The sequence below is a fragment of the Carassius gibelio genome, chromosome B22 (assembly GCF_023724105.1).
Source record: "Carassius gibelio isolate Cgi1373 ecotype wild population from Czech Republic chromosome B22, carGib1.2-hapl.c, whole genome shotgun sequence".
NCBI lineage: Eukaryota > Metazoa > Chordata > Actinopteri > Cypriniformes > Cyprinidae > Carassius > Carassius gibelio.
Genome location: NC_068417.1, coordinates 31050076 through 31077833, shown reverse-complemented (window position 1 = coordinate 31077833; position 27758 = coordinate 31050076). Strand labels below are relative to the sequence as shown.

At 34.9% G+C, this 27758-nt stretch overlaps 1 protein-coding gene across 2 annotated transcripts; it reads right to left on the bottom strand.

Annotated features, from left to right (window-relative positions):
- Positions 1–27014, bottom strand: senp7b (SUMO specific peptidase 7b). 2 transcript variants are annotated; one of them, XM_052590655.1, is made up of 22 exons: positions 26843–27014; positions 25799–25900; positions 25581–25681; positions 24175–24420; positions 23979–24070; positions 22476–22636; positions 20907–21207; positions 18448–18545; positions 16807–16947; positions 15038–15071; positions 11299–11508; positions 9906–10138; positions 7159–7253; positions 5585–5701; positions 5383–5502; positions 4464–4556; positions 2876–3012; positions 2145–2209; positions 1958–2001; positions 1737–1805; positions 1492–1642; positions 1–398 (listed from the first exon to the last, which is right to left on the bottom strand). In XM_052590655.1, the coding sequence occupies exons 1-22, from the start codon at positions 26882–26884 to the stop codon at positions 252–254; spliced, it is 2799 nt and encodes a 932-aa protein (XP_052446615.1). In that variant the 5' UTR covers positions 26885–27014; the 3' UTR covers positions 1–251. The 2 variants fall into 2 exon arrangements, with proteins under 2 accessions (XP_052446615.1, XP_052446616.1); XM_052590656.1 differs by having other exon boundaries at positions 25581–25678.
- Positions 27015–27758: the final 744 nt, after the last annotated feature.

Below are 27758 nucleotides of genomic sequence, written 5' to 3'. Positions count from 1 at the left end.
TCAATTTAAAATATTCAGCTCCTTTTTTTATTTAAATAACCTACATGTTTGTTTGGAAATGAATAAAACAGATGAAATTTAAGTCACATTTAAAAGCCATTTTAATACAAATAAATACAAAGTTAAATTATAAATATATCCTTTATCTGTTAATCAGTAGAAAAAACAAATAAAATGAAACAGGACAAGCACTTAAACAAAAAAAATGGCCCTAATGATCAGTTTAGTGACAGGACATGTTCCGGCTGTTATTATTTAGTGCTCTGCTCAGCCCCGCCCCCCTGTCTTCGGTAAATCTGCAGAACCAGCTCCCGTAGCTCCTCCCTCTTCCTGCGCACCTGATTCCTCGGAAACCAATGGTCCAATCGCAGCGGGAGATCAAAGTGCACCACTGGATTCTGAGCGGAAAAACAAAAACAAAAAAGCGTTGAGCGGAAAGTTTAACGAATCAAGGACAAATCTGTAAAACTTTAAAAACTGTTGTTTCGTGTTAAGACGGCAAAAACCAACACTAATATAAACATTACACTTAACATTGCACATTTTAGCACAGCCTGTAAGACTTTTTTGACTGTTGTCATGTTAAGCTTACTGATTTCAGGTGTGTATTTTATAATATATATATATATATATATATATATATATATATATATATATATATATATATATATATATATATATATATACACTATTTCATAGTTTGGCTGGTCCTGCGACTTATTTATCAAAATTAATTTGACCTGAACCGAGAGAAATGAACCAAGAGAAAACATTACCATCTACAGCCGCGAGAGGGCGCTCTATGCTGCTCTGTGCTCCTGTAGCCTACACTTGATATCACAGAGCGCCCTCTCGCGGCTGTAGACGGTAAAGTTTTCTCTTGGTTCTAAATAAATGCGACTTATAGTCCAGTGCGACTTATATATGTTTTTTCCTCGTCATTTTTGTATTTTTGGACTGATGGGACTTATACTTAGGTGCGACGTATAGTCCGAAAAATATGGTAAATATTTAAAAAGTTTATATATAGTATAATATACTTAATATATAATATACACTTATACTATTTAAATATAATGTGTTTTACATATAAAATTTCATTCTTTAAAAAACAAAACAAATAAATTGAATATAAAATAAATACAATTATTAAATATTAATATAAATATTAATTAAATATTTTTTTTTGTTTGTTTGTCCCAAAACCTTCATATCCTTAAAAGTATGTAGTTGGCCATTTCTAGTATGTGCTTTAACACAAACCAGGATTCAACTCAAAGGCTGCAAAACAAACAGGTGTAACTTGAGTTTCTGAGATCCCAATCTATTACTGACTTTACTGAAAATCCCACTCAACAGCAAATGTCAGGTTACGTTTCTGACATTTACCACTGAGGAAACCAAAAAGCTCAGACCTTGAACTAAACGCACCACAGAACACGAGGTATCGGGACAAAGACCGAATTCTGCTCTTAAGCCAGTCTGAAGTACCTGCAGGAAGCTCTCCACATACTGCAGCAGGTACAGGCCACAGTCGCTGCTGTTGTCCTGCAGCGGGACCCTGCACAGACTCCCGCTTATGCTTTCACTGGTAAAAGCTCGAGTGCTTCCTTTCCGAACCTCCCATTCCACCTGCAGATACCTGCGGGACAGGTGACATTTCTCTTAGAGTTCAGTATTTAGTTCTCTGACATGATCCAATGCAGTAAAACATTCGGATTGCATGAACGACTCACTCGCGTAACAGCGTGTAGATTCGCTGGTGGTACGACAGCTTCAGAGAGTCCATGACCAGAATACAGGGCCTGAGGGTAAACCAGGGAAAGAGACCGATAACTGGATCAGAAACCAATCTCACATACTAGAGAAAGAGCCGTTATTCTCTATGGTGGGGGCACATTTGTAATAACTGCTGTTGTTGTGTATAAGATGAAGATGAAATATTGAATACTGGTACCTCCTGCAGATGGTCTCTCTTGTGCAGCTGTGTACTGTGCAATCCTAAAAACACACAAGAGCCATCAGACTCCTTCTTGACATATTGCTGTACATAAAAACTCAAAATGTGCATGAATGTTTAAAATGAATACTAACGATGCCTGATAAGACATCTGCTAATATCCACTGATAGTATTAGTATTTACCGGTAGGTTGTGGGGTCTCGGCTCACTGGGTTTTAATTTGTTTCCTTTTGGTTGCTGTGACCTGTCTGGAAAAACAGAAAAGAGAGTCTAAAATAACTATTTTTTTATATATATTTTTTTTCTTTCTGCATTACTTAAAAAAAAAAAAATGCCATCCCTTTACAATAAATGCACAGAACAACTGTTCTTTGGAAAGACAACTATTAGATATGTATAAAAAATATTATCTAACAAAATAAACTTGGCTTAAAAAAAAACAAAAAAAAATATGATTTCTAATAATAGTTAATCATAAAAGTGGCACAATCTAATATTGTATAATTTTTTAAGAATTCAATGCACTAAATGTTTGTAAACATGAACAGATTCTGAATATTTTACATGGAAAAATTTGACCTAAGAACATCTGAACAAAAATAAAAGAAATTCTAAAAATGTAATAACTATTTTTTAACATTTTCAAATTTTATGTATGTATGTATGTATGTGTATACATATATATATATATATATATATATATATATATATATATATATATATATATATATATATATATATATATATATATATACACACACACACACACACACACACACACACACACACACACACACACACACACACACATACATACACTTACTAAAAGTTACTGTTATAAAAAATAAAGGCACTTTATGAATAAAATTAAAATGTGTGTTTTTAAATTAATTCTGTTGATGTGTGTATGCTACCTCTTTGACAATCCCCTGCAGAGCTGGCTTTAGCTGTCTGACTCTTATCCTGCGACACAAGGCCTTTGTTTCTCCACGGTACCCACTCAAGCCCTTCCAGACCAGGAAAACAGATCACCACGAGGTACCAGTGAGCCCTGGACCGAGAGCAAACAGAGCAGGAGAGGAAGTGGAAGTCAGTGATCAGTGATAAAGCCCTGTTTCCATTGCAGAAAACACCCTGCAGCAGTAGCACAGGATTTTACTGCTAAATAACAATAACTTTCTGAACATAATATTTATGTATTTGATCTGAAAAGGCTAAACCATGATTTTTATTTAAATCTAAATCTAATTTATTACAAAGATTTAAAAAATACATTTTTCCCCCTGTTCCTTACTAAATAAACAAGAAATTAGATTTACCTATAAATGTGAATGCAGACACTTCCCCAAACATTTACTGAGTAATGATGCAAAATAACCAAGAATAGATTCATTCAAATGGATCAACATAACTGATTCATGGAAACTTACCAACTTAGATAAAGACTGCAGAACAAAAGTCTATTAACACAAATGCTGCCTAAAATCATAATCCCCAGCAACGTAATCATAAAAACACTTTATCACCAAGTCCTGGTACAAGATCTGCTAATCCTTGAACTGGGACGGTTTGTGAATCATCTGTGCCGTGTCGTGCTGTGCGAGTGTGTGCACGTTCACGTACAGTGTGTGTCCTGCGTGGCAATTTGCTTTTATGGGAACATGCAGTACCACACAGGAATTGCCTGTTCTCTCGCAGTTTGGCAATACAGACTCGTTGCTTAAGCTCAATCTAACATGCTCTGTTGTCGTCAGATATCCAACATCTACACAGGCCTTCAACATGCATCCTGGATATTTAACAAGAGAACATTCTGTAACGTGTGTTTGAGATGTCGTAACTATTTGCGAGGCTTCGTGAAACGCTCTGCCATTGAAAGTGCACATGTTTTCTCACTTTCATTGGTGACAGCTTGTTCTGTTCCAAAGAATGAATGGTGATGCTCCTGAAATACTGATTATGAATAAACAAACTAGCAGATTTAATACTTAAAAGCAAGGATGTATTAAATGTATCAATGTAAAAAAAAAAAAAATGCTGTTTAATGCTATGAATTTATAATGGAATCCTAAATATCTAAATGTTTTTAAAGAATATTCAGATAATATTGCAGAACAACTGTTTTCAATATTGGTAATACTGAGAAATGTTTCTTGAGCAGCAAATCAACATGTTAGAATGATTTCTAATGGACTAATGATGTTGAAAATTAAGCTTTGCATCGGAGAAATAAATTACATTTTAAAATATTGTATTGTATTGTACGGTTACATCACAATACGACTGTTTTGACTGTATTTTTAATCAGCCTTGGTGAGACATTAAAAAAAAATACTTGATTCCATATTATAAAAAAAACCCTAACAAAAATAATTAAATAATAATAATAAATCAATTAATTAATATAATTAAATAATTAATAATTCAAAGTTATTTTATCCAATATTTAGTGTCCATTTGAACTATGCATGTGTGTGTTTTAAATGTAAATTCCTCACTTACTCCTGATTTACGGGTATAAAAAGGTAGTCTTTGCTAAAGATGTCCACATGACGGGTCCATGTTCTCACTCTCTGATGTCGACTGTACGGGCCTCTGTGGAAAAGAACACCACACAGTCATTCACATTAGCAAGAAGCATACAATTTAGTCAACAAACAAACAAACAAAAAAATCCTTAAAGTTACATTAAAGGGATAGTTTATCCAAAAAATTCAAATTACTCCTGATTTATGATATGTTTACGTCCTACGTCTTCGCTGGAATGCCACTCTCTCTTGAACAAGTGTACGACAGTTAACAGAAGCTAGAGATTACGGTTTAAAAAGTTGTAAATATGGCTTTTTTTCTTGCACAAATGCATCGATTCATGTCAGGAGGCCTTTATTAACCCCCCAGAACCGTGTGAGGCACTTTTTATAATGGATGGATGCACTTTTTTGGGCTTAAAAGTCTCGACCCCCATTTACTGCCATTATAAAGAGCCAAGATATTTTGGTATTACTTTATTTTATGGTTACATCTATTAATTTCTTATTAGCATGTATATTACTAGAATATTAGCCATGTATTAGTGCCAATTAAGCACATATTAATGCCTTATTCTACATTCCTAATCCAAACCAATACCTAAACTTAACAATTACTTACAATTCATTTATCAGAAAATTAAGAATTTACTGAGAGAAAAGTCTTAGTTATTAGTAATAAGCTACTAATAGATGTAACTGTAAAATAAAGTGTTACTGATATTTTTTAAATAACTCTGATTATATTCATCTGAAAGAAGAAAGTCATATATATTTAGGATAGCTTGAGGGTGAGAAATCATTTTTGGGTGAACTATCCCTTTAACTTGCATTTTTGGGTGTACTGTCTCTTTAAAACCTTTATAAACACACTATAAAAGGTGATTTCTTACGTGCTGCCAGTCTCTTCAGGGCGGCTAGTGTTTTTCCGAGTGAGTTGCTTGTAAAAGAAGCTGCTGAAGATGTGAGATCTTTCGGCCACATCTTTGTCGGCTCTTTCTAACAGAAGGTACCTGAAGGGAGTATTTAATATCGGGGAAAATATCAGATCTAATTTTACAAGCTGAAACCCTCATAAGTATTCATCAGACTGACTTGAGGTAGAAGTCGATGATGACGTCGTTGAGAAACTCGCCGTCCTTGAGGCACTCCAGGTCCTCGGCGGTCACGGTAATGCCGCCCTTGGAGGGGGGAGGCGGGTACTGGATCAGCCTGGTGGAAAACAGTTCAAACAAGCTCCTCACACAAAATGTAACTTCAGCTTCCAAAAATACAATCCTCGGCGCTAATCACGACATATCAATATTGACTTACAAATTAAATCTAAATTTCACTGCCTGTATGGAAACTTCAACAACTTGATGGAAAGTTAGTGGTATGGAAAGCTCTCTGAAGGGCCAGGGAACGTCAGCGTTTGGGTTCCAACTACTGAGCTTACGGCTTAATCATTGCCTTCAAAGAAGAAATTAAAGGTGAAGTGTGTCGCTTCTGCACCTCTAGTGGCACCTAACTGAATTGCAAAAATAATGGCAAGTATAAAAACAGGTTTCCTGTCTTCAATGGTGCAAAAGATAAAGCATATATATATATACATTTATTATATAAAATGCATTAAGGGTTCCACAAAAATGTCAGGAAAAAAAGTTAATATGTATATAATTTAAATAATTATAGTTGCTTTACACCTCCTAAAGACTTGTTTTGTTGTTTTATTTGTTATATCTCTAATATTTATTTTGACTTTAGTGCACCGACTACATAAGAAAACAATTTTGCAGCTATTTCTTTTTTTCTGAGAAAAATGATTGATTGTGGGATGACATTTTAGCACTTCTTGATCATCCTGAAATTAATGCCTTTCTGAATGTGTCTTTTGTTGAATGTCTGAAGTTCTGTGGTTAACACAAGCAGACTATATATTCACATTCTTTTCTACAACATAAATTGCATCAGTAATACCACCTTGCGATTTTTAAAAAGCTTTTACTTGTCTTGAAATGGCCAGTTTCTATCAAATTTTTTTTACAATTTTGTCGTCATGAATTACTCACCCTCATGTTGTTTCAAACCTGTATGACCTTTGTTCATCTTCAGAACACACATTAAGATATCTTTGATACTTGAACTTTCTGACCCTCTATAGACAGCAATGCAACAAGCACATTCAAGGCCCAGAAATATAGTAAGGACATCATTAAAATAGTCCATGTGAAATCAGAATTTTGTGAAAACTTTTGGGTAGCACTTTATTTTACAGTCCTGTTCCTCATGTACATACAATGTACTTATTATAGTAATTACAATAACTATGTAATAACTAGGTACTAACCCTGAACCTACCCCTAAACCCAACCCTACCCCATGTAGTTACCTTGTGTTACCAGAACTTTCTTAGATAAATACACTGTAAGTACACTATAAGTACATGTTAGTACACGTACTGTAAAAAAAGTGCAACCAACTTTTGTCTTTAGCTGGTTTTCCCCAATACTATATGCTGGGTTGGATTACAAAAATAAGTCATCACTGCAGCGCTCTCTCATATTTAATATATATATATTTTTTTACATTTCCAATGAACCTGTATGCATAAAAATATATAGCTCCCTTCATATTTTTTAGTGTCATCATATTTGAGGCCTCTTGGCATGAAAGATCAAATCCAGTACCTGCGTGGTGAGCTCTGTTGCCGGCTGTGGCTCCGGAGGGGTCTTCTGACTGTTGGCTCTCTTAGCAAGCTGCTGGTCCCACTTGTGTTCTCCAGCTGGGGAAAAGTGAACCAGGTCAGATCTGAATCAAAACAGCTGGAGATACTCCAACTGCCTGGGGTTGGAGTATCCAAACCCACTGACCTTTTCATGGCTATTGGCTACGAGAAAGTCAACAGGTTTGGATACTCGGTTTTCATTCGACCGCGCAAATTACATTTGATTTTGTTCAAAAGAGGATTGTATATATAGGTTGGGAAAATGTAAAGAGAGCAAACATGATGTGATCGAAGTGCCAGTAGACTTGAGGGCGATATGAGTTCAGAAGAAGGAAAATGAAGAGTGAGAATAGCGACGCCATGTGCTGCCTGTTTAGGGCGGCTAACTGGGCTCCATCTCTGTTGAGCGGCTGAGCCAGCTCGTAAAACGCAAGAAAAGAAAGAAAGGAGAACGCGTCTGAGGTGGCCTACTTCCATTGCTGCCAGCTGGCAACATTGAAACCGAAAATAAAGAAACGTGTCACGCCCCAAGAGTCCTGACGCCCACACGCAGATGTTGCCCCAAAAAAGGCCCACAAATGTACTAAAGTTGTAGGACCCCCAAAGTGCAGCCGCTATGAGCCCCTCATCCACGTCATAAAGTCTCTGGAGAGAGTGACACAATGGCCACTTCCACAGAACCGAGAGAGAGGGGACCGCTCAGCTACTATCCATAAAGACAGCCAAGTTTCCTGCTCTGTTCCATATCTACACACCAGCACAGCCTCCATGGACCATGGCTAACCTCACTCCTGCTCTTATATTGGGCCGTATAATTCCACCGGTGCCTCTATCACGCCTGCACTCAAATATCTGCCAATATCTGGCCAACCCATTGAACACTGTAAGAGGAAGCAGCGGAGAGGGGCAAATGAATGGCTGGATGTATAGAAGGACAAATTAATGTCCAGATAGACAAAAGAATGAATGAAAGATGGATGGATGGACAAATTAATGGAAAGACAAATAAATTAGGGATGGATGGACAAAAGAAATGAACAATGTATGGATATATGACTGAATGAATGATTAAATGGACAAAATTAAAGATTTAAGACAAAATATATATATGAAAGGTTGAAGGAAAGTGAAGGCTGGACAGAAAAAAGAAACAGATGGGTGGAATCAAGGATAAACAAAAATGGATAGACACATAAATTGGATGAATTAATTGAATAATGGATGGACAAAGGAATTAAGGATGAATGAATGATGGACAGATGGACAAATTAATGAATCATATATGGATGAAAGACTCAATAAATGGACAAAAAATGGATTAAAGATTAAATAAACAAAAAAATAGATGAAAGAATGATAACAAACCTGAAGGAATGAAAAGATGGATGGAATGATGGATAAAAAAAGACAAAGAAATTGGATGGATGAATGAATGATAAGAGACTGAAGAATTAATAAAAAGGATGAAAACGATTAAGGTTGTACTGAAGGACAGATGAGTAGAGAGAGACAAAGGAGTGGATGGAAGGACTGACAGATGGACAAAAGAAAAGGTGGATGGATGGACAAAAGAATGAATGGTGGACAGACCAAGAGATGGACAGATTGAATGACGGACAAATGAATTGGTAGATACACAATGAAATCAATGAACGAACAAAGAATGGATGGGAAAAAATGGATGGACAAAGGAATGATTGATGTATGGATGAATGACTGAATGAAACAAAGGACAAAAGAATGGACTAAAGATTAAAAAAACTAAAACAAAATAGATGAAAGGATTAAAGAAGCTGAAGGATGGACAGAAAAAGGTGTAGATGGGTGGACTAATGAATAAACAAAAAAGACAGATATTAGATGGAAGAATTCATGAAAATGACAGGATGAAACTGACAAATGAATGAATGGATGAAAGGAATGAAGGATATACTGAAGGACAGGACTGAATGAACAGACAGATTATGGGATGTATGGACAAAATAATAAATGGATGGATAGACAGAAGGAGTAAGAGAAATTGATGGAAATAGATGCAAATCGCATCAATCACTCTAGATTACTCGTGGGATGTTATTCGCGCAAATAAAAACTTTGCGTGATCTACCATGGCGGAGATAACTATAATTGCAGATTTGTACCTGTTTTGGAAGTTCCAAATACGCCGGAAAGCCAAATGCTGACATGTCTGAGCTCACAGCACCATCCAGGGGCGCAAACAACTCAATTATTTTCAGCGTCATTCTCCAGGAACTGCGCTTGTGTGACCGCTTCCTCCAGCTAGATCATGCTAATCTTCTGCTCAAAATGACTGAGGCAAATACAGCGTGTTTGCAGCAAATGAGACACATTTTGCTTCGTTCACGTTGCCTGCCATGAATTTTCCACTATTCAGGTCTTCGTATTGACGTTAAACATGATCTACTCGCGCAAATAATTACAGTTGTTTGGTGTGAAGACACCATAAGAATAGATGAAAGAATGAAAGAACCTGAAGGATGGACAGTAAAATAAATAGATGGAAGGACAGGTAAATAGACATAAGTATGGATGGATGAAGAGACAAAAGGATGGAAACATGGAGGGATGAACAAAAGAATAGATAGATGGGCGAACAATGAAATCAATGGGTGAATGGAAAAGATTAGATGGAAGACTGACAAAGGAATGCATGAATCAATAGATGGATGGATGGATATATGAACTGACCTTTGACATGTCCTGTCCAGCGTCCCTCACGTTCTGTCCCAGCAGGGACAGGAGATGTTCACCCCGTGGGTAGCAATGAAGCTGATTCAGTCCGTCGGACCAGGACAGAGAGTTACTCAAATCGCTCTGACCGTGTCGCAGGCCAATCACGTCCATGAGAGATGCCAACAGAGCCACCTGAAGATCCTCCAGCTGGCCAGTCAACACCAGCAGGATGAACGGACAGGCCTGTCCTGGAAACAGAACAGAAAAATAGAAACCACATTCTTCATTTCTTTCTATTAATTTAGTTTGTTTTATTTGTTTATCTTCAGCATTTGACTTGGCTCAGATGCTTAAAGATCCATCCAGAAATGCTCACTGGTTGGCCAAAATGAATAAAATAAATAAATAAATAAATGCTTTCTTCCTTGCTAGAATGCCAAGCACATGAGAACCAGACTGAATTAATTAATCTTTTAATGGCGGCTGCTTCAATCACACACACACCTGTTTGTGATTCACACACACTGAAGGGAATGCCTTAATACTCAATGGTTGACGGCTGGTCACATGAGCTCCGACTGCTGCGATAACCGCATGGTGCCATTAAGACTGCTTCACAGTGCCAGCAGCATTCTCATTACAGAAATCAAGGGGGTGTGTGAGTGTGCGTGTTGGACTTGCAATTTTTCTGATAAATATTGTGATTGAAATGTAAAATCTTTTGAATAATAAAATAATATTGATTATTAATAATAATAGTAGTAGTAGTATTAGTAGTAGTAATAATAACAACAACAAATCCAATTAAATTACAAAAATAAATATTTAATTTTAAACAATTATTTGTTTCTTGTTTTATTTACAGTTATTAATAATACACGTTTATATTTTTATAATAAAATGATATAAAAATACTACTATTATTATAATTATTCATTTAATGGAAAAAAGTATTTAAGAAAAAAGTAATAAAATATTATGCAGTTCTAGTTTAAAGTTTCCAATTAACATTGCAACTTGGCACTTTAAAAATATATTTTTAAATATTCAACTGTTTAAATAGGTGTGTGTGTGTTTAAAATTATAATTTTTTAAAAAGGCGTTATACAAATACACTTGAATTTAAATGTATAAAAATGTCAATTATTTTATCTGTATTTAGTGTACAGATATGCTTTATCCAGTCAGAATTTAGAGCAGGTTCTTCATTTTAATTTCAGTACATTGTGCTCTACAAAAGCGCAATACAATTTTTGATAGCCTATATTATAATCTGTATTAATTGTCATTTGTGAAATGAGTTTCTTTTATAATAAAATAACTTTCTATCCATAAAATTTCTATCCAGAAAAGCATAACTTTCAGCTCAAATGGATCCCTACCCAGAATGCTCCTGTGCAGGGCTCACCTGAAGTGTGTACGGTGTGCAGCACGGACAGCTCTGTCTGGAGTAGCCTGGCTTGAGCATCTGACACCATGAGGAAGAGGAGAGAAGGTGCGGGCTCCTCTGTGCTCGATAACAAACTACCGTCTCGGGCCAGTCCGCCGTCCCACACGCCGTACAAGAGCAGCTGAGAGCATGACACGCTAACGGCTACTTCACCCTCTCCATCAACACCTACAAATACAATAAACAAGCAGGATTATTCAAATATATTTTAAATATAGCATGACAAATATTTGGCGAAGTATAATCTTAATGGGTTTCTTTTCAAAGAGTCATTCAAACAAACTGATATCCCTAGTAAAAACAAACTTTGGAGTACATGATTCAATGATCTGCTCAAAACATGCAAACAATACCAAAAACTACTGGCATAGCCAAAGAGTCAGTGAACGAATCATTTTGGTGAACAGACTCAAATAAGATTTGAATTTCTGAGATGAATCAAAACCACCACCATTATTAGTCTATTGAGTGACAAATAGAGAAAGACGTTCTCATTTTAGACAGCATTAAATTGGAAAAATCTGTAAACTCATCAGTATTTGTGGTCTGTTTTCTTATTGATTTGAAATATATAGCTAAAAGTTGGCATAAAATCAAAACTGGCCTATTTACTTAATGTTGTCATCACCATGTGACTTGCACATTCACAACTCCTCTCCTAAGAATTCATAGTAAAGTGTCCATCAGTTGCGCACTTCGAAATTTCATCAGAAGCAGTAGGTAATTCGAGAACTTTTCCTCTACGATATTATGAACACTAGAAAATTTGGATATTCTACTCTTTTCACATCGTTTTTCACCTATTGTATAAGCAGACATTTTCATATGCAGGGATAAGTTAAATTTTTACAATAGCTAGATTACCGTTAATTTTAGCCAATGGACGAACTGCAATTAGAAGTTTCGTTGTGCGCTGCTTCAAATTCTCCAATTCTTTAAAGTCAGGGGGATTCTGATTGGCTGTCAATGTTTTTTATCATTTATTTGCTGAAAAAAAAAAAAAAAAAAAATCTGAAAGCGTTTCCAATGATGTCGTATCGGTGTCGTTATTGTTAAGGTTGTAGTGTGGACTTCCTTATTGCTTTTTAATTAGACCAATTTTTAGAACTATAATTATACTGTAGTTATTGTCCTAGGTCTTTAGAATGTGCATGCTAATTGCTAATGGTTAATGCTAACCAATAGCCAAGTAGCTACTTTTTTTTTTTAGCCTTAACTAGACATGGCATGATCTGAACTCAAAAGCTTGATAAAATGCTATCTTTGGCTCTTGAAACAGAATGGTCTCATTCAAATAATAACCAACTAACATTTATACATTATAATATTTAGTGCCCATGTGTCATGATGTAATGTCCCACTAAGTTATTTTTCTTGTCAAATATCCTCTTTCCCTCAGAAATGCGTCATATTCCACAAGTTAAATAGATTTCAAACAACTGACGTTGACTTGACTTTAAGGCGCACACTAGCATATGCACACCAATGCTAATAGCTAACAGACACCAGAAAAGTCCAACCACATTTTTACTTGCCAAATATACTCTTTCCCTCAGAAAACAAGTTCACATTATTCATATAAAATGGGTTTAAAAAAGCAACTGACATTGACTTGACTAACATTTAGGTGCACACCAGTGTACGTGTGTCAATGCTAATAGCTAACAGCCTCTAGAAAAGTCCAACCCTATTTTATTTTGTCAAATGTCCTTTTTTCCTCAGAAAAAAGACACGTTATTAACATTAAATGGTTTCAAACAGCAACTGACATTAGCTTGACTAACTTTTAGGTGCACACTAGCATACGTCTGTCAATGCTAATAACGAACAGCCACAAACTTGATAAAATGCTTTCTTTGGCTCTTGAAACAGGATAGCCTCATTTGAATGAATACCAATGTGAACCAGCATTGGTACATTCTGATATTTAGCCCCAATTTGTCACAATCCCATAACACAATGTCCCACCACATTTTATTTTTCCTGAAAAATATCCCTTTCCCTCAAAAATATGTCACATTACGCAAGTAAACTATCACTGATAAGCTTTTAGGCACACACTAGCATATACGTCAACACTAGTAGCTAACAGCCATAAATTTATCACAAAGGCTTGATAAAAAGCTCTCTTTGGCTCCCGAAACAGGATGACCTTGCTCAAAATGATTTGTTTTTATGTCTCTCGAGTGGGTGGCTTACGCACAAAGACCCTAGAAAGCTAAGAACAGAGAAGCGTTGTCTGAAACCCTCATAAGCATCTTATACACACACACACACACACACACACACACACACACACACACACACAGGTGCTCTATTGAACACATACAGTAATACGGGGATGACTGAAGTCATGCAAACAAGTTCTCTGCTCTTCCTCTGTCTCACACACATAAATAGAGTCTTAATCTGAGCCGTCTTAGCAGTGAAACTAAGAGCGAGGAGGGAAAGACAGAGGGTCACAGACAGTTGAGGAGAGCTGTGACCTGGGACAAAACAGGGTGAAGGGTTAATGAACTCCGCAGTTTGCTGGACACCCATCCAGTGAGCCGATCGATCGATGTAATTACACTTATTTGCCACACGGGGCAGCACCACAGAAAACAATGGTATTTGTATACATACGCTTTGTATTAGATCAGATTTGTTCACTGGGTGTCCGAATGTTATACTAGTATCACAATAAATAGTTCTACTCCTTAACACGCATGTGTCCTACAATATAACGCGAAACACCTGTTTAAGCAAAATCACCTGTCTCGTTTTTCACTGCTCTTCCCAGCATGAGCACAAGACTGAATAAATTAATCCTCTCTCACACACACACACACACTTTTGTCTGTCATAGCATTGACAGACTTCATAAAGAGAAGTAAACCAAATTGACCACATTTTATTTTTTATTTTTTTTATTAATGCTTGCATTAAATATTATTTTGGCTTTAAAAACTAAGATAAGATGTCAATGTACTATTAAATATATTACTAAAATATTTCTATGAAATTATTTTACATTTACACTCGTAATATTATATATATATATATATATATATATATATATATATATAAAATTATTAAATCTATTATAAAATAAGTTAATTATATATTTTTTCTACATTTGTCATTTTAAATGCTGTTTTTTATTTTAAATTTATTTGAACAATATTAGTTTTAATTCTGTATAATTAGATGTTTTATATTTATAATTTTAATTTTTTTCTAATTATACTAATTTATTAGATGTACTTTTTATATTTATTTTCAATATTTTTTATTTACATGATTAGAAAAATGTATTAGTTACTTTTTAAATATATCATTAAATACTATTAACATTGTTATTACAATATCACACTCACACAATTTTATATTTACATTTATATAATTTAGACTATTTTAGATTCTTTCATTTTTTTCATTCATTACTTAACATTCATAAATATAAAAGTTTTTTTTAAATAAAAAATGTATAGAAATAGATCTAAATATGTTTTTTTATTATTATTAAATATAAAGCTAGTTCTTATTTTTGAGCTCTGATATAACAGAAAAACTTGGATGGAAAAATAAAAACAGATTTATGGTACACTTTAATGGTCTTTCAAGTATTTTTTTTTTTTTTTTTTTGCTTACCTTATTTCTTAATCCTCAATATGTATCTAAACTAAAAAAGAAAAAGAATATTAGTTGTAAATACCTTTCAGTGGTACATAGATGCCTTCATCTGTGATCTATAAAAGAAAGAGAAGGAAAACATTGCATTAAGACAAAAGCCAAACATGGAAGGGGATAACAAAGGGTTGGCGGTCTCTTAAAACTGCTGACAACAAAGTCTGTCCACCAGCAGATATTTAACAGATTGACGATATAAAAGAGCCATTCTGCCACAGATGGAAAAGCAGAAAAGAACACAGTCACATAAAACTGTGGTCAATGAACCCAAACCAGAACAGAGGACGCTCCTGCTGGCATTCATTCCGATAAAGACAACAAACGCTTGACACTTCCTTTGTTCCAAATATCCGCGTTCATGCTGCCTACATTGGCAGTTTTCTCAAAGGCAGCATTCTAACTGAAACCAACCTCAAAAGAGACTGATTTGGAACAGTCTACATAGACAGGAAATAACAAAACATACCACAGTAAGCGTGATACATATCTATGCAATATAAATATTATTGTTATTGTTATTAAAATCTTAATCATATCTGGAAATATGACTTAAATCTTGAAAGTTTGTGTCGGGCATTAATGAAGCAAAAAAAAAAAAGCTAAATAATTGTGATTTATTATTGTACAAAATTCAAATTATATAGTTTAGATGAAAATCAATCTGCAAACTGATGACAAAAAACAATTGTGTATTGCAATGAATCATTTTAAATTAGCAAAAAAATAAATAATTAAAAAGCATTGAATAATGAATCAATTGACCTGCCATCAAGCAAAATAATATCATTTAAAACTATTTTAATGATATTTTAAGCATTAAACTAATTATATTTTACATTTATATATCAATATTTTTTAAATAATTAAAAAACAAAAATCAATTTTTGTACACCGTAATTTTTTCCTCATGATTTTTTATTTATATAATTATTCACAGTAGTGTATTTTTTCCTAGTTCCTGAAAAGAAAAAGCTGAAAAGATAGTTTTTCACAATAATGTCCATTATATATATATATATATATATATATATATATATATATATATATATATATATATATATACAAATTTTGATTTCACAATTTCAAAACCATTTTTCAAGCCTTTACTAGGTTAAAAGAGGCAGCTCCCTGGGTTTTGGAACAGAGATACTGACCTGTTGATCAAATCCACATGGTACACACACGCGCCCCCTCCAGCTACTCTCATTAAACACATCCTAAACAAGCGGCCCCCTCCAGGAGAGCGCAACTATTGCTTAACGGCTTGTAAACAGAGAGCAGAAAAGCCCCTGTTATGTGCTTTTGAAGCATTGCTGGACAAACAATGATAAGCTGTACTCGGTGTCAGGGCCAGTTTAGGTTCCAGCCGTTGTTGTTGTTCTAATAAACACGGCTCTCAGCCGCTCCGCAGTGTAACCTTCGAAATTTAGTGGCAAACAAACTTTCGTTGTTCTCTTAATCACATCTGCAGCCCAATGTCGGCTAGCTGTTGCTCTGTGGTTTGTAGCAGGAACGGCCAATTAAAACACTGGGATAACAGATGTCCTTCATTACACAAACAACAACACAAATCGAACTGTGTGATTGGCTGAATGGAAGAGCTGGAACCATGTGTTGGAAACCCATCCGTCCAGATCTGGAAGATGGAACCGAGAGGCCTAATTCAATCTGACCAGATAAGAGAATTAAGATCTTCAGACTGATGTCCAATCTAGTGGGTTTGAGGCCGCTGCTGAACCACTTTCATAATTTAATACAACTATAAATCATATTTTCAGCATTAGTTTCCCTCACCACAATGGTCCCGTTGGCCTGCGCCTCGAATGTGTCGTAATGGAGTCTGCTGAAGTCCAGTTCGATGTTGGAAGGCACTTCTACTTTGGTCGCTGATGTTTCACCTCCTGCGTTTGTCTTTGGGCTCTTTTGGTTCCCTGACTGAAGCGTGATGAAAGAGAATGAAACAAAAAAAAAACACATTATTTATTTATTTATTTCATTGTGGTCAATAGAAAAAAAAAAAAAAAAAGTTTTAAATCGCAAATTTTTTTTTTTTTTTTTTTTATTTAGCGCAACGAGTCCTCAAACATCCCAAGCCGAATGCTTCTCTCAAAGGAGTTTCTACTTCAGAATTGAGCGCAAATCCAAAACGCTGCATACCAAAGCTAGAAGCTTCTCATACCGGGGTGCCATATTGAATTTGTTCTAATGTCACAAAAAACGACGCAAATTGAAGATGTGTCCAGCTTGGACAAACAAAACTAACGATTCTGACAAAGGAAATTCGTTGAAAGGGTTTGACGAATAGCTGTAAACAAGGGCGAACCCAAAGCTCCTCAGCCATACTGAACAAATCTAGACTTCAAAAGACAGATGTGCATGAAGATAAGTTGAAATGAGTTAACATTTGTTTAGCATAGCTCTTCGGCAAAGTTTCAAAGCTTCTCCAAAGAGACAGATTCTCGAGGACACAAACGCTTCATCCAAATGGTGTGGGTTAGATTTTAATAATGATAGGGACATTTGAAGATCAGTCAAAGATGTAAGAGTTTTCCATTCCACATTGATTAAGAGAAAAAGCATTTCTACACTACCTTTCAAAAACTTGGGGTCACTAAGTATTTAATTATTTTATTCAACAAGGATGCATTAAATTAATAAACAGTGACAGTAAAGACATTTATTTATAATGTTACAAACAATTTCTGTTTCAAATAAATGCGGTTCTTTTGAACTTTCTATAAAAAAAACGAAGCCGCAGTTGTTAAATTTTTCTAATATTTCACATTACTATTTTTACGGGTCTCTGTTTTTGTCCACCTTTGGGACACATTATAAAAATATCTAAAGAAAAAACTAAACTAAGAAAATCAAATCTGTATATAGCTCGTTTATTTTATACAGTGTAAAAATGCTTATTTTTTATTATGCAATTTGAATGCGTTAAGGCATTAAAATATAAACTCATCTGCATGTAAACGCCATGCTTTTATTTGAATAATAAAATAAATAAAGACACAGAAACATACAATACTTATTTTATCCAGGGACTATGGATGAAAAATAGCCTTTGGCTAATTTTGGTTCGTTTACAGAAATGTTCATAAATATCTTGGGCTGCCAAATGATTGACATATTTTAATAATCATGGTTTATGTTATAATTTTTACATTCTTAATGTTTATGTATTCAGTTCTTTTTTTATTAAATAAAATGTGTCAAATTATTGAAAACAAAGCATTTATTTCTTTATTATCAGAGTTTGAGTAAATTATTCAATGACTTCTGTGAGTGTATAACCACAAACCGCATTAAACATTTATCATTCGTAATTTGCGTTGGGTAAAAGCAAGTGCTAAATGAATAAATGCTAATATTTATGACATGCAGTCAGTAGGGGCATCTACTCGAAATCTACACCCATTCGTTATCCATTACCTGAGCGTCCATGATCCCCTCAGAAATCCGCTGCTCTTGCAAACCCCCAGACACGTCATTCATCTCATCGGCTCCTTCATCATCGCTGGACAGCACGACTGAAGGAGAGAGAGACAGATGTGTATTCACCAATCAGAAATGAACAGATGTTCTTGCTTCCATAGAAGCACACAGTAGGTTCTTTGGAGCAAACATCATCAGGTTGTGCATTATAATATATTTTGCGTTGAAATGTGTTCTATTAAATTAGGAACAAATGAAAAATAGAAGCCTTTTCACCAGTGGTCTCAGACTTCTGGAGCACAGCGCACATGTCTAAACGTTCTGGAGGAAAAACAAACTTCAGGCCTCCTAGATAAACTTCTGATGCTACATTTTCCAATGAGGTAAACGCGAGTCTTGACAGATGTTTGCTTCAGTAAACAGCTTGTGTGTGTATTTGAAAAGTTCGCATGATTAACACCATCGAGGGTCAGATGGTCATTGCGACATTGTGTTCTTACAGCGCGATATTATGTTTCTAGTAAAGCTATCAGACCATTTTTCTTGCATTTGGCGAATGATGAGTGTTAATTTCTGACCACGTGTTTATCTTTTTCTCCTTCCTCTCTGCAGCAGAAGCTTCTCTTTGGCTGGGTCCTATAATGGGCTTTGAGAGAGAAACAGGGACATGGATAATCCTCTCTCTCTTTTTTTTCATCCTTCACCTCCTTCCCTTCCTCTTCCTGTCCACCAATCCATCAGAAAACCATAACAGCCTCAATGCCGCCCATCTGTTTTTGCAACATTAAAAATGGTTTGAATCGGAGAGACTTGCAAACTAAACAGATGTTTGTTCGAATCAATCTGTTCAAATCTTCTTTTTCAGATGGCCACTAATGGGAAAAAAAATCATAAAAAAAGGGAACTGAAGCTTTTAAAGACTACTTTTTTTTTTAATGAAAAACAACATGAACGTAGCCATAAGATTGAAACAAAATGAACCATTATTTTGAGCCGGTCGATGAATCAATTGATCTGGTTCACAAAACCAGCCTGAATGAACTCACTGACCTAATGATCCAGACTGAGACAGAAGATAATCAGTGATGAACAAAGTTTTTGTCTGTTTTGCACACTATCACATATCTTCTGAAGACAACGTGAATGTGTGTAATCAATTTCTGGGTGACCAGTGACTATTTCCTTTAAGGGCAACCATAATAGGAGAAAGATTTTTAGGATGAACTAATCCCAGCTGATCATGAAGAGGAGGATGGTTCATCTGCGACAGAGCAGAGCAGACAGAGGTGTAATGGGCTTTACCCAGACCTTGAGGTCAGGATTGCAGTAATCTAGATTGTGAGAGTGAATGCTGCTATTCTGCACACCACACACTTAGCAAGGCATTAATCTTTATGAGGACATCCTTTAACCAATGACAGCTCAGAAAAAAAGCTGCATTCATAACAATAGAACTGTCATGTAGTCACAGAAAAGGCAGTTTTTTGTCAGATGGGGTTGATTTGGTTTCATTCTCTTTTTCTGTTCACACTCAGTTTGCGATTTTCAATCCAGATTCGACTTTGTCCACTGGTGAAAGTTTACTATTTTATTTAGGGATGCATAGGTTGTAGATCTGTACCATAAGAGTTATTGGAAAAGGTTATTTTTTTACCTGTTAGGTTAATTAGTTTTCACTCTCTTCTTGCATTCACATTCAGTTTCCATTTTAAATCCAGATTCCACTTCGTCTGTTGTTGGAAGTTTATTTTATTTAGGCATGCACAGTAAATAAAAGTTACTGGAAAAAGCTTCTTTTATTTTACCTGCTAATTCGGTTTTACTCTCGTTTTATGTTCAGACTCCGTTTGCATTTTTAAATCTAGATTCCACTTTTTCCATTGGTGGAAGTAAGGGTTTCCTTTGTTTAAACCTGCATGGTTAATTCAGTTTTAAAATCTTTTTATGTTCACATTTGATCTATATTTCTCAATCTTGATACCTAGATTGAGATTTTCTAAATTTCTAAATCCATTTTTCATCATGTACATTTATGTTTGTTATAATGCTGTGATGCATTATAGAATTTAAAATCTGTTTCTTTTTATCAGCCAAAACACAAAAATAATCAACTTATTGTATTGTAATATTGGTGCATTTGTTTTTTTAAACAAACCTCTTATAGGTTGGGTTATCTTGACCTTCTGACCATTTTGAAAAACAAGATCTGGTGCCTCTGCCAATCAGTGCTTTTAAGAAATACGTCTTCCATTAAAGACAAAGGCAGCATGTAAACTTTTTTTCCAAGCATTTATGGGGTAAGCTGGCATACACGGCATGCAAAAGCTGTTAAACGCACTACCCGCCTCCCTGAAGGGTAAGAAAGTTTAAATAAGGCAAGTTTGCACTCAAACCAATGTCTGAAAATTGATGAAAAGAATAATATGAAAGAAAGAAAAAAAGACAGTCACACGTACTTGGCTCTGTGGAGCTAGGCTTGGATCTCTTGTAGGTCTTGTAGAAAACTGGGGGCTTCCTCCTCAGTCTGTTGCTGTAAAACGACCCAAAGGGGTCTTTGCTCTTGGCCTCTGGAGGTGAAGTGAGTATGTCTTTTCTAACAGGCACAGAGGTGGCAACTCTTTCTCCAGAGGTCCTCGGATGCCTAGCTGGAGCTTCCTGAAGAGAGCGGCCTGAGCGGAGGCTGGGTTCATGATTGGACAGTTTCGAAACAGACTGTTCATTCAACACAGTCCCATTCTTGTTTTTGCTTGCAGCGTTCTAGAGTCAGAAGGGACAAGAACAAAGAGGTTACAGTTAAACTCTAGCTGAGTGAGACAACACCCTGTCCAAAACTGGCACAGGTTCAGCTCTTTAATATTCAGAAATGTCACAAAGCAATCTTAGCATAAAGTAATTAATATTCATGACCTAAATGTAAGACATAGTCAGAATCTTACATTTTCTAAGTACCAAAACCAGTATGAATAAACTAATAGGTACTACTCATATTATGGTGACTTTGGATGCTCTAGGCATAGTAGCAACACTATGCCATAGTAGGATTTGTAATATCACCACTGATGTACCAATAATTGTATGATCTAATTAATATTTATGAGCCCTACTATGGTGAAGGCTCAATTCATGAATATTAAGTAACATGAATGACAGCTCTTAGAAGGCTTTGAGGCAATGTCAGTATAACCTATTTCATATTTATGAGCCAAGACTAGATTGTTCTATGGTGAAACTTTGCTTCATGAATATTAATTAGGTAGCATGACTGGTTGGTCAGTATGACCTCATTTGTATTTATGAGCCAAGACATCATTCCAGGTGGTATGATCCAACATAACCACAAATACATGATAGTCAGAAATACGTAATAATTATGACCTCCAAATTTGCCATGTAGGAATTGAACTTCACTAACTCTTTACCGACGTCAGTATGGCCAAATGAATGAAAATGAATCCTGGTGAAACTTCTTTTTGAGAATATTAATTAGACAAGTAAAAATAATTAGCATTTATGGTCCAACACTTTGCTATAGTAAGATTTGTATAATATCACCAATGATGTTATTATGGCCTAATGAATATTTACAATCCCTACTACAAGGAAGGTTTGCCTCATGAATATTAATTAGCTAACAAGCAGAGACATTCTTTGATTCACTCTAGGACTGTTATAAACCAATGCCAGATCCAATTAATATTTATCAGCCAAAACTTTGCCATAGCAGCATTTGTAAAAAATATGATCAGATGAATATTTATGAGCCTACTATGAAAGTGAAAGTGACGTGACATGTGGCCAAGTATGGTGACCCAAAATCAGAATTAAGTGCTCTGGATTTATCCCATCCATAGTGCACACACACACACACACACACACACACACACACACACACACACACACACACACACACACGGAGTAGTGGGCAGCCATTTTTACCGCAGTGCCCAGGGAGCAGTTAGGCGTTCAGTGCCTTGCTCAAGGGCACCTCAGTCGTGGTATTTAAGGTTGGAGAGAGACCATCTCACCTTAGAGACGTCACCGACAGAACCAGTTGACTTTAATTTGCGCTCTTCCAGTAAAACGTGCGCCGTGTCCTCTGAAGTGGACGACCTCTGTGCCTCTTTCACCGGAGAGTGGCCTTGTGTCCCTTCGGTTTCCTCTTCCTCCAGTTCCCCTGGATCCAGGCCTAAGATGAAATGGTGAAATAATAAAAAAGGAAACTCTAGGATTTTACAAGCAGCACGACCTTCTCCAAACAACTGTTTTTTTTTTTCTCTCTTTATGCAGTCCCCAGTACATATAAAACGGCCTTATTGACCGAATATCATTCCTCCACCTTGGTGGAGGTCACATCAGCCATGAAACGGGGCTAAATCGCCCAATTCCCCAGAGACGTGGAACTAGACAGAGTATAAGAGAGAAAGCCAGCGAGAAGCAGGACCATTTTAACAGATCCATAAAGTTAAGCATTTGTTTATTTATCAGCGATCTGAAGCCAGGAAAACTCTGACGCCGTCCAATATTATGTAGAGCAGGGAGTGAAGGAGGGTCAAAGGATAGGAGACAGCTGCGAGATGTTAAACATACTGCCCCAAGCACAATGGAGAGAGACAAAGCTGATCATTAAAGGTACTAAGAGATGCAGGGACTTCGAAAAGCCCCAAAATAAGGGCATTTTCCCTCATTAGCTTCTTGATAATCTACAGCAGATATCTCAGCCAAAGTTTACGGTTTACTTTAACTGCTTCTTTTGTTTAACGATCCAACTCATTAGGGAAAACCCAAGTCGCTTTCTGAATTATGCGGATAGTCATGCTATATTGTCTTTGTGCTTTTGGCAAGAATTAGTATGAAGTCAATTTCATTTGAAATTTATGGTTAGGTTTACGTTTTCTTAGGAAAATGTATATGTATAATATAAAGTTTTCTTGCAAAAACAGATAATTCAAATATTTTCAAAAATTATGTTTTTTATTATGTTATCATGTTTTTATTGTGTTTTATTGTGTTAGTTAGCTTTTTATTTTACCTAATAAATACAACCTATCTGCAGTTTGATTGAGAATTGGAATGCACAATGAAAAATCATGATTTTTTTTATTGTTAAAAGTGGAGTTATCTCCTAATAAACATAAAAATAATATACTAAATTATATAATATATAAACATACACACACACACACACACACCCCAAGACTGAAAAATAAAATAAATAAATATTTAGAGACTGTTAAATGAACTGTTTCTGTTTAACATTTCTGAAGCTATACTTCAAAATTTTAGTACAAAAATTTGTAAAACTAAATAATAACAATAATAATAATAATAATAATAATTATTATAATAATACAAATTTAAAGAAAAATAATAAAAACCTGTATAACTAATAAAACAAAAACAAAAAAATTAAAATACTAAAATTAAGATGGAACTGGAAAATATAAAAAAAGCCAACTAAATCATAATAATAACTAAAAATTTTTTTATATATATAATATTAACGATACGTAAATAAGACAGGGATGTACCTCTATGGATCTTGAACGAAGAGCTTTCAGACGCGCCCGTATGGTTCTCATCATGGCAGAGAAGAGTATCCGATGCTCTTTTGGGTCTCCATCTGAAACAAATAAACACAGACGTTATAAAACCCACTCGATCAAACTGAAATCTCCAGCTCTAGATCAGGGACACAGACCAGCACGCCATGGCTCAGATTCTCACCTGCTGTTTCCTGTGAAGTCTCTCCCTGCGGTGGGAGTTTGACATTGGGCTCTGAAACCGGGCGTCTCGGACACCTTATTGGGTGTCCTGTTCCCCTGCATGGGGCTGATTTTGATCGGTTGTTTGTTCATTTTAAAACTGATCAGTCCACGTGTGGCTCCTCTGGGAATGTTATCCGAGCAGGTGCGTGTCCGTGAGCCCGGTGAAAGATCCCGCCGCTCACCGCTGAGAGACGGCCTGATGGGTCTGCAAGAGAGAAATGGACACAGATACAAATAAAATGTGTCATTATGCAACTGTTAATTATGTTTTGCTCTCTAAAAGTCTGAAATGTTGTATGCACTTTTTTGTTTTTTGTTATTTGTCATCTTTTCATAGCAAAATGTTGAAAATGCTGAAAATGCAGTGTATAAATGAAATACATAGAAATAAATGACACAGCGTGAGGTTGTATTTATTTTTTTAACTTGCAAAAATTTCAGTGTGCAAAAACCTTAAATGCAGGTGAGATCCTTGTTACAATATAATTATATAGATAATTTTGCCCGCATTATCATCTTGCTAAAACGAACCGTTAAGTCTGACTGCTTAAAATATACACACTTTAATACTTGGAGTTGGGAATTGTTTTGGTTCTGAACTTTACAGATGAAAAATAGTACCTCGCAGCTCAAAAGTTTGGAACGAATAAGATTTTCTTGATGTTTGTGATTTGTCTTTTGCCATGTATTTTGCCCTCCAAGGCTGCATTTATTTTTAAAAAATAAAATAAAAATCAGGGAAATATTATTACATTTTAAAATAACTGTTTTCTAACAGAATTTATTTTCAAATGTTATTCTTTTCTGTGTTTCAAAGTTGAAGTCCACTCAAAAGTTGAAAGTAAAGATATATATGATGTTTCAAAAGACTTTTATTTTGAAAAAATGTGGTTCTTTTGAATGTTCTATTCATCAAAGAATTCTGAAAAAAAAAAAACTGTATTATAGTTTTCATGAAAATATTAAGCTGGAAAAAAACTGCTTTCAACATTAATAATAAGAGTCCTTAATAATAATTTAGCACCAATAATAACTGAGCCAGTATATTAAAATAATTCCCAATTGATCATGTGACACTGAGGAAATTCTGCTTTGAATCACAGGAATAAATTGGATTTTAAAATTTATCACAATAGAAAACAGTTAATTTAAATAGTAATAATATTTCACAATATAACCATTTCACTGCATTTTTAATCAAATAAATGCAGCCTTGGAGAATATAGACACAGGATTATAAAAATGATAATTCCTAGTGTAACAGTGAATCTAGTCTGAACACACACACACACACATCTTTCAAAGTGAATAAACAGCTCCATCTAGTGACACTTTCCAAACGTTCCCGGTTTACCGAGGTCTTACCTCAAAGATTCACTCCTCTGAGAATCTCTCCGCAGCACATTTCCATTAGAACTGCATTTCTGAAGCGTTCTTCCATTCAGAGCGACCGAACCCCACTGCTTCTGTGAGACGAGACGTATTTAAACTAAAAGAGCTGCTTTACATGAAAAAAGGCTGAGAGGAGACACATATTTCCAGGCCGATTCTATGGACATCAGTGCAGATGAGGGCTTTATTACCGCGTGTGAGCTGCTGTCCTGCAGTCGAGACAGTGGAGACTGCATGTCGAGACACAGATCTGACGGCTGCTTCTTTTTGGGGATCTTGAACGGGACTGCCATCTACAACAAATACAACAACTGTTGGGGCATTCAAACTATAACAGACCTTTTAAGCATTTCACTTTTACACCGTGATAAATCAGCGTAAGGCACTACAGCAAACAGTGTGTATTTTTAGGAATTTGTACAAACATTATATACACACTTTTTATAAGACCAAGTAAAGAGCAGTAAAGGAATAATTGGAATGATTTAAGGAAAAAAAAGCATTAATACATCTATATGTTCTTAAAAAATGTCTAGGAAGTCAATTAATTGTATTTATGACATTTCTTCTTAATTAATTTTACATAAATGAATAAAATGCCATTTTTACTTAAAATTACTTTTAATGTCGCCTGCGAAACATACACGTGCTTACAAAAATAAATATGTGAAGATGCTTGTTTGCTGAGGAACTGATCAAAAATAAAGTGAGTTGATGCTTAAAACAACAATATCTGTCAATGAGTTCAAAAATATAAATGTTGTTTAAAAAAATTATAATAATAATTACACCAATGACAGATATTTGCTCTTGTTTTGGCAAAAACTCAAATAATTTTGTTAAATGTCTCAGAAAACAAGACTGCTTATCTCTATTCTCAAGTAAATATATCTTTCATGATTTAGGAATAAATATATTGCTAAATCATATTTAAATCATATATATATATATATATATATATATATATATATATATATATATATATAAACAGTAGACTGTTTAAAAAAGTTATATGACCATCTTACAGTCAAAATCGCACAGTACATCATAAAATCGTAGTATATATCAGAAATAATAATCACAATAAAAGTGTCTCGAAGCTCTTGGAGCTCGTGAATGTGATTATTGTCACTCAGTTTAAACATGTAAGTTAAGTTAGCATTGGCTGCTAGGCTCCAGGGCCATTAATATTAGACAGCTAGAGCTGATATTAGCTTCATAAACGCCATACTTACAGCACACAGCTGTCTGAGACTCGCTCTAGAAATATCAGGCATGGGCTATGAACGGGTGAAGGCACTGCTAAAGTATTCTGGACAGCAGAATAGCAATAAGTGAACTAAGAAGTGGGCATCCCTTCTTCTGTTTATGTGCGACGTTCTTCCCAATTCTTCTTCTTCTTCTGCAGTTTTGGCGGTTGGCGGGTAAATAATCTGAAAAGTTATAGCGCCATCTGGTGTACATTCTGAGAAACATTCAAGCTTCATATGTGCGACGACATTCAAACATATCAGGAGAGAGAGAGAGAGAGAGAGAGAGAGAGAGAGAGAGAGAGAGAGAGAGAGAGAAACCAAAACTTGAAAATGAAAGATGAAAATATAAAAATAGAAACCGATTTAAAATGATAGCCCAATAAAAACTAGTATTTCGGTGATACTAAAATAACAGAAGGACAAAAAGCAGCATTGGCTGATTCATATGTCCATATTAATAATATAATATAATATAATATATATATATATATATATATATGTATATATACATATATATATATATATATATATATATATATATATATGTATATATACATATATATATATATATATATATATATATATATATATATATATATATATATATATATATGTATATATATATATATATATATATATATATATATATATATATATATATATATATTAACTAAATTAGCACCTTGGCTCATATCTTTCATAGTGGAAATAGGTATATGCGTAGTGGTTTTATTGATACAATTATGTTTTCGTTTTTGCAGAGTAGCTCTTTATTTTGGATTCATTAGACGAAGGAATAAATACGTGTTCATTGTGGTGTAAAAAATATATATCTATATAATTAATAAAGTATCATTTTTCTTTTGTATATAACCATAGACGCGTTTGTATCAGTTTA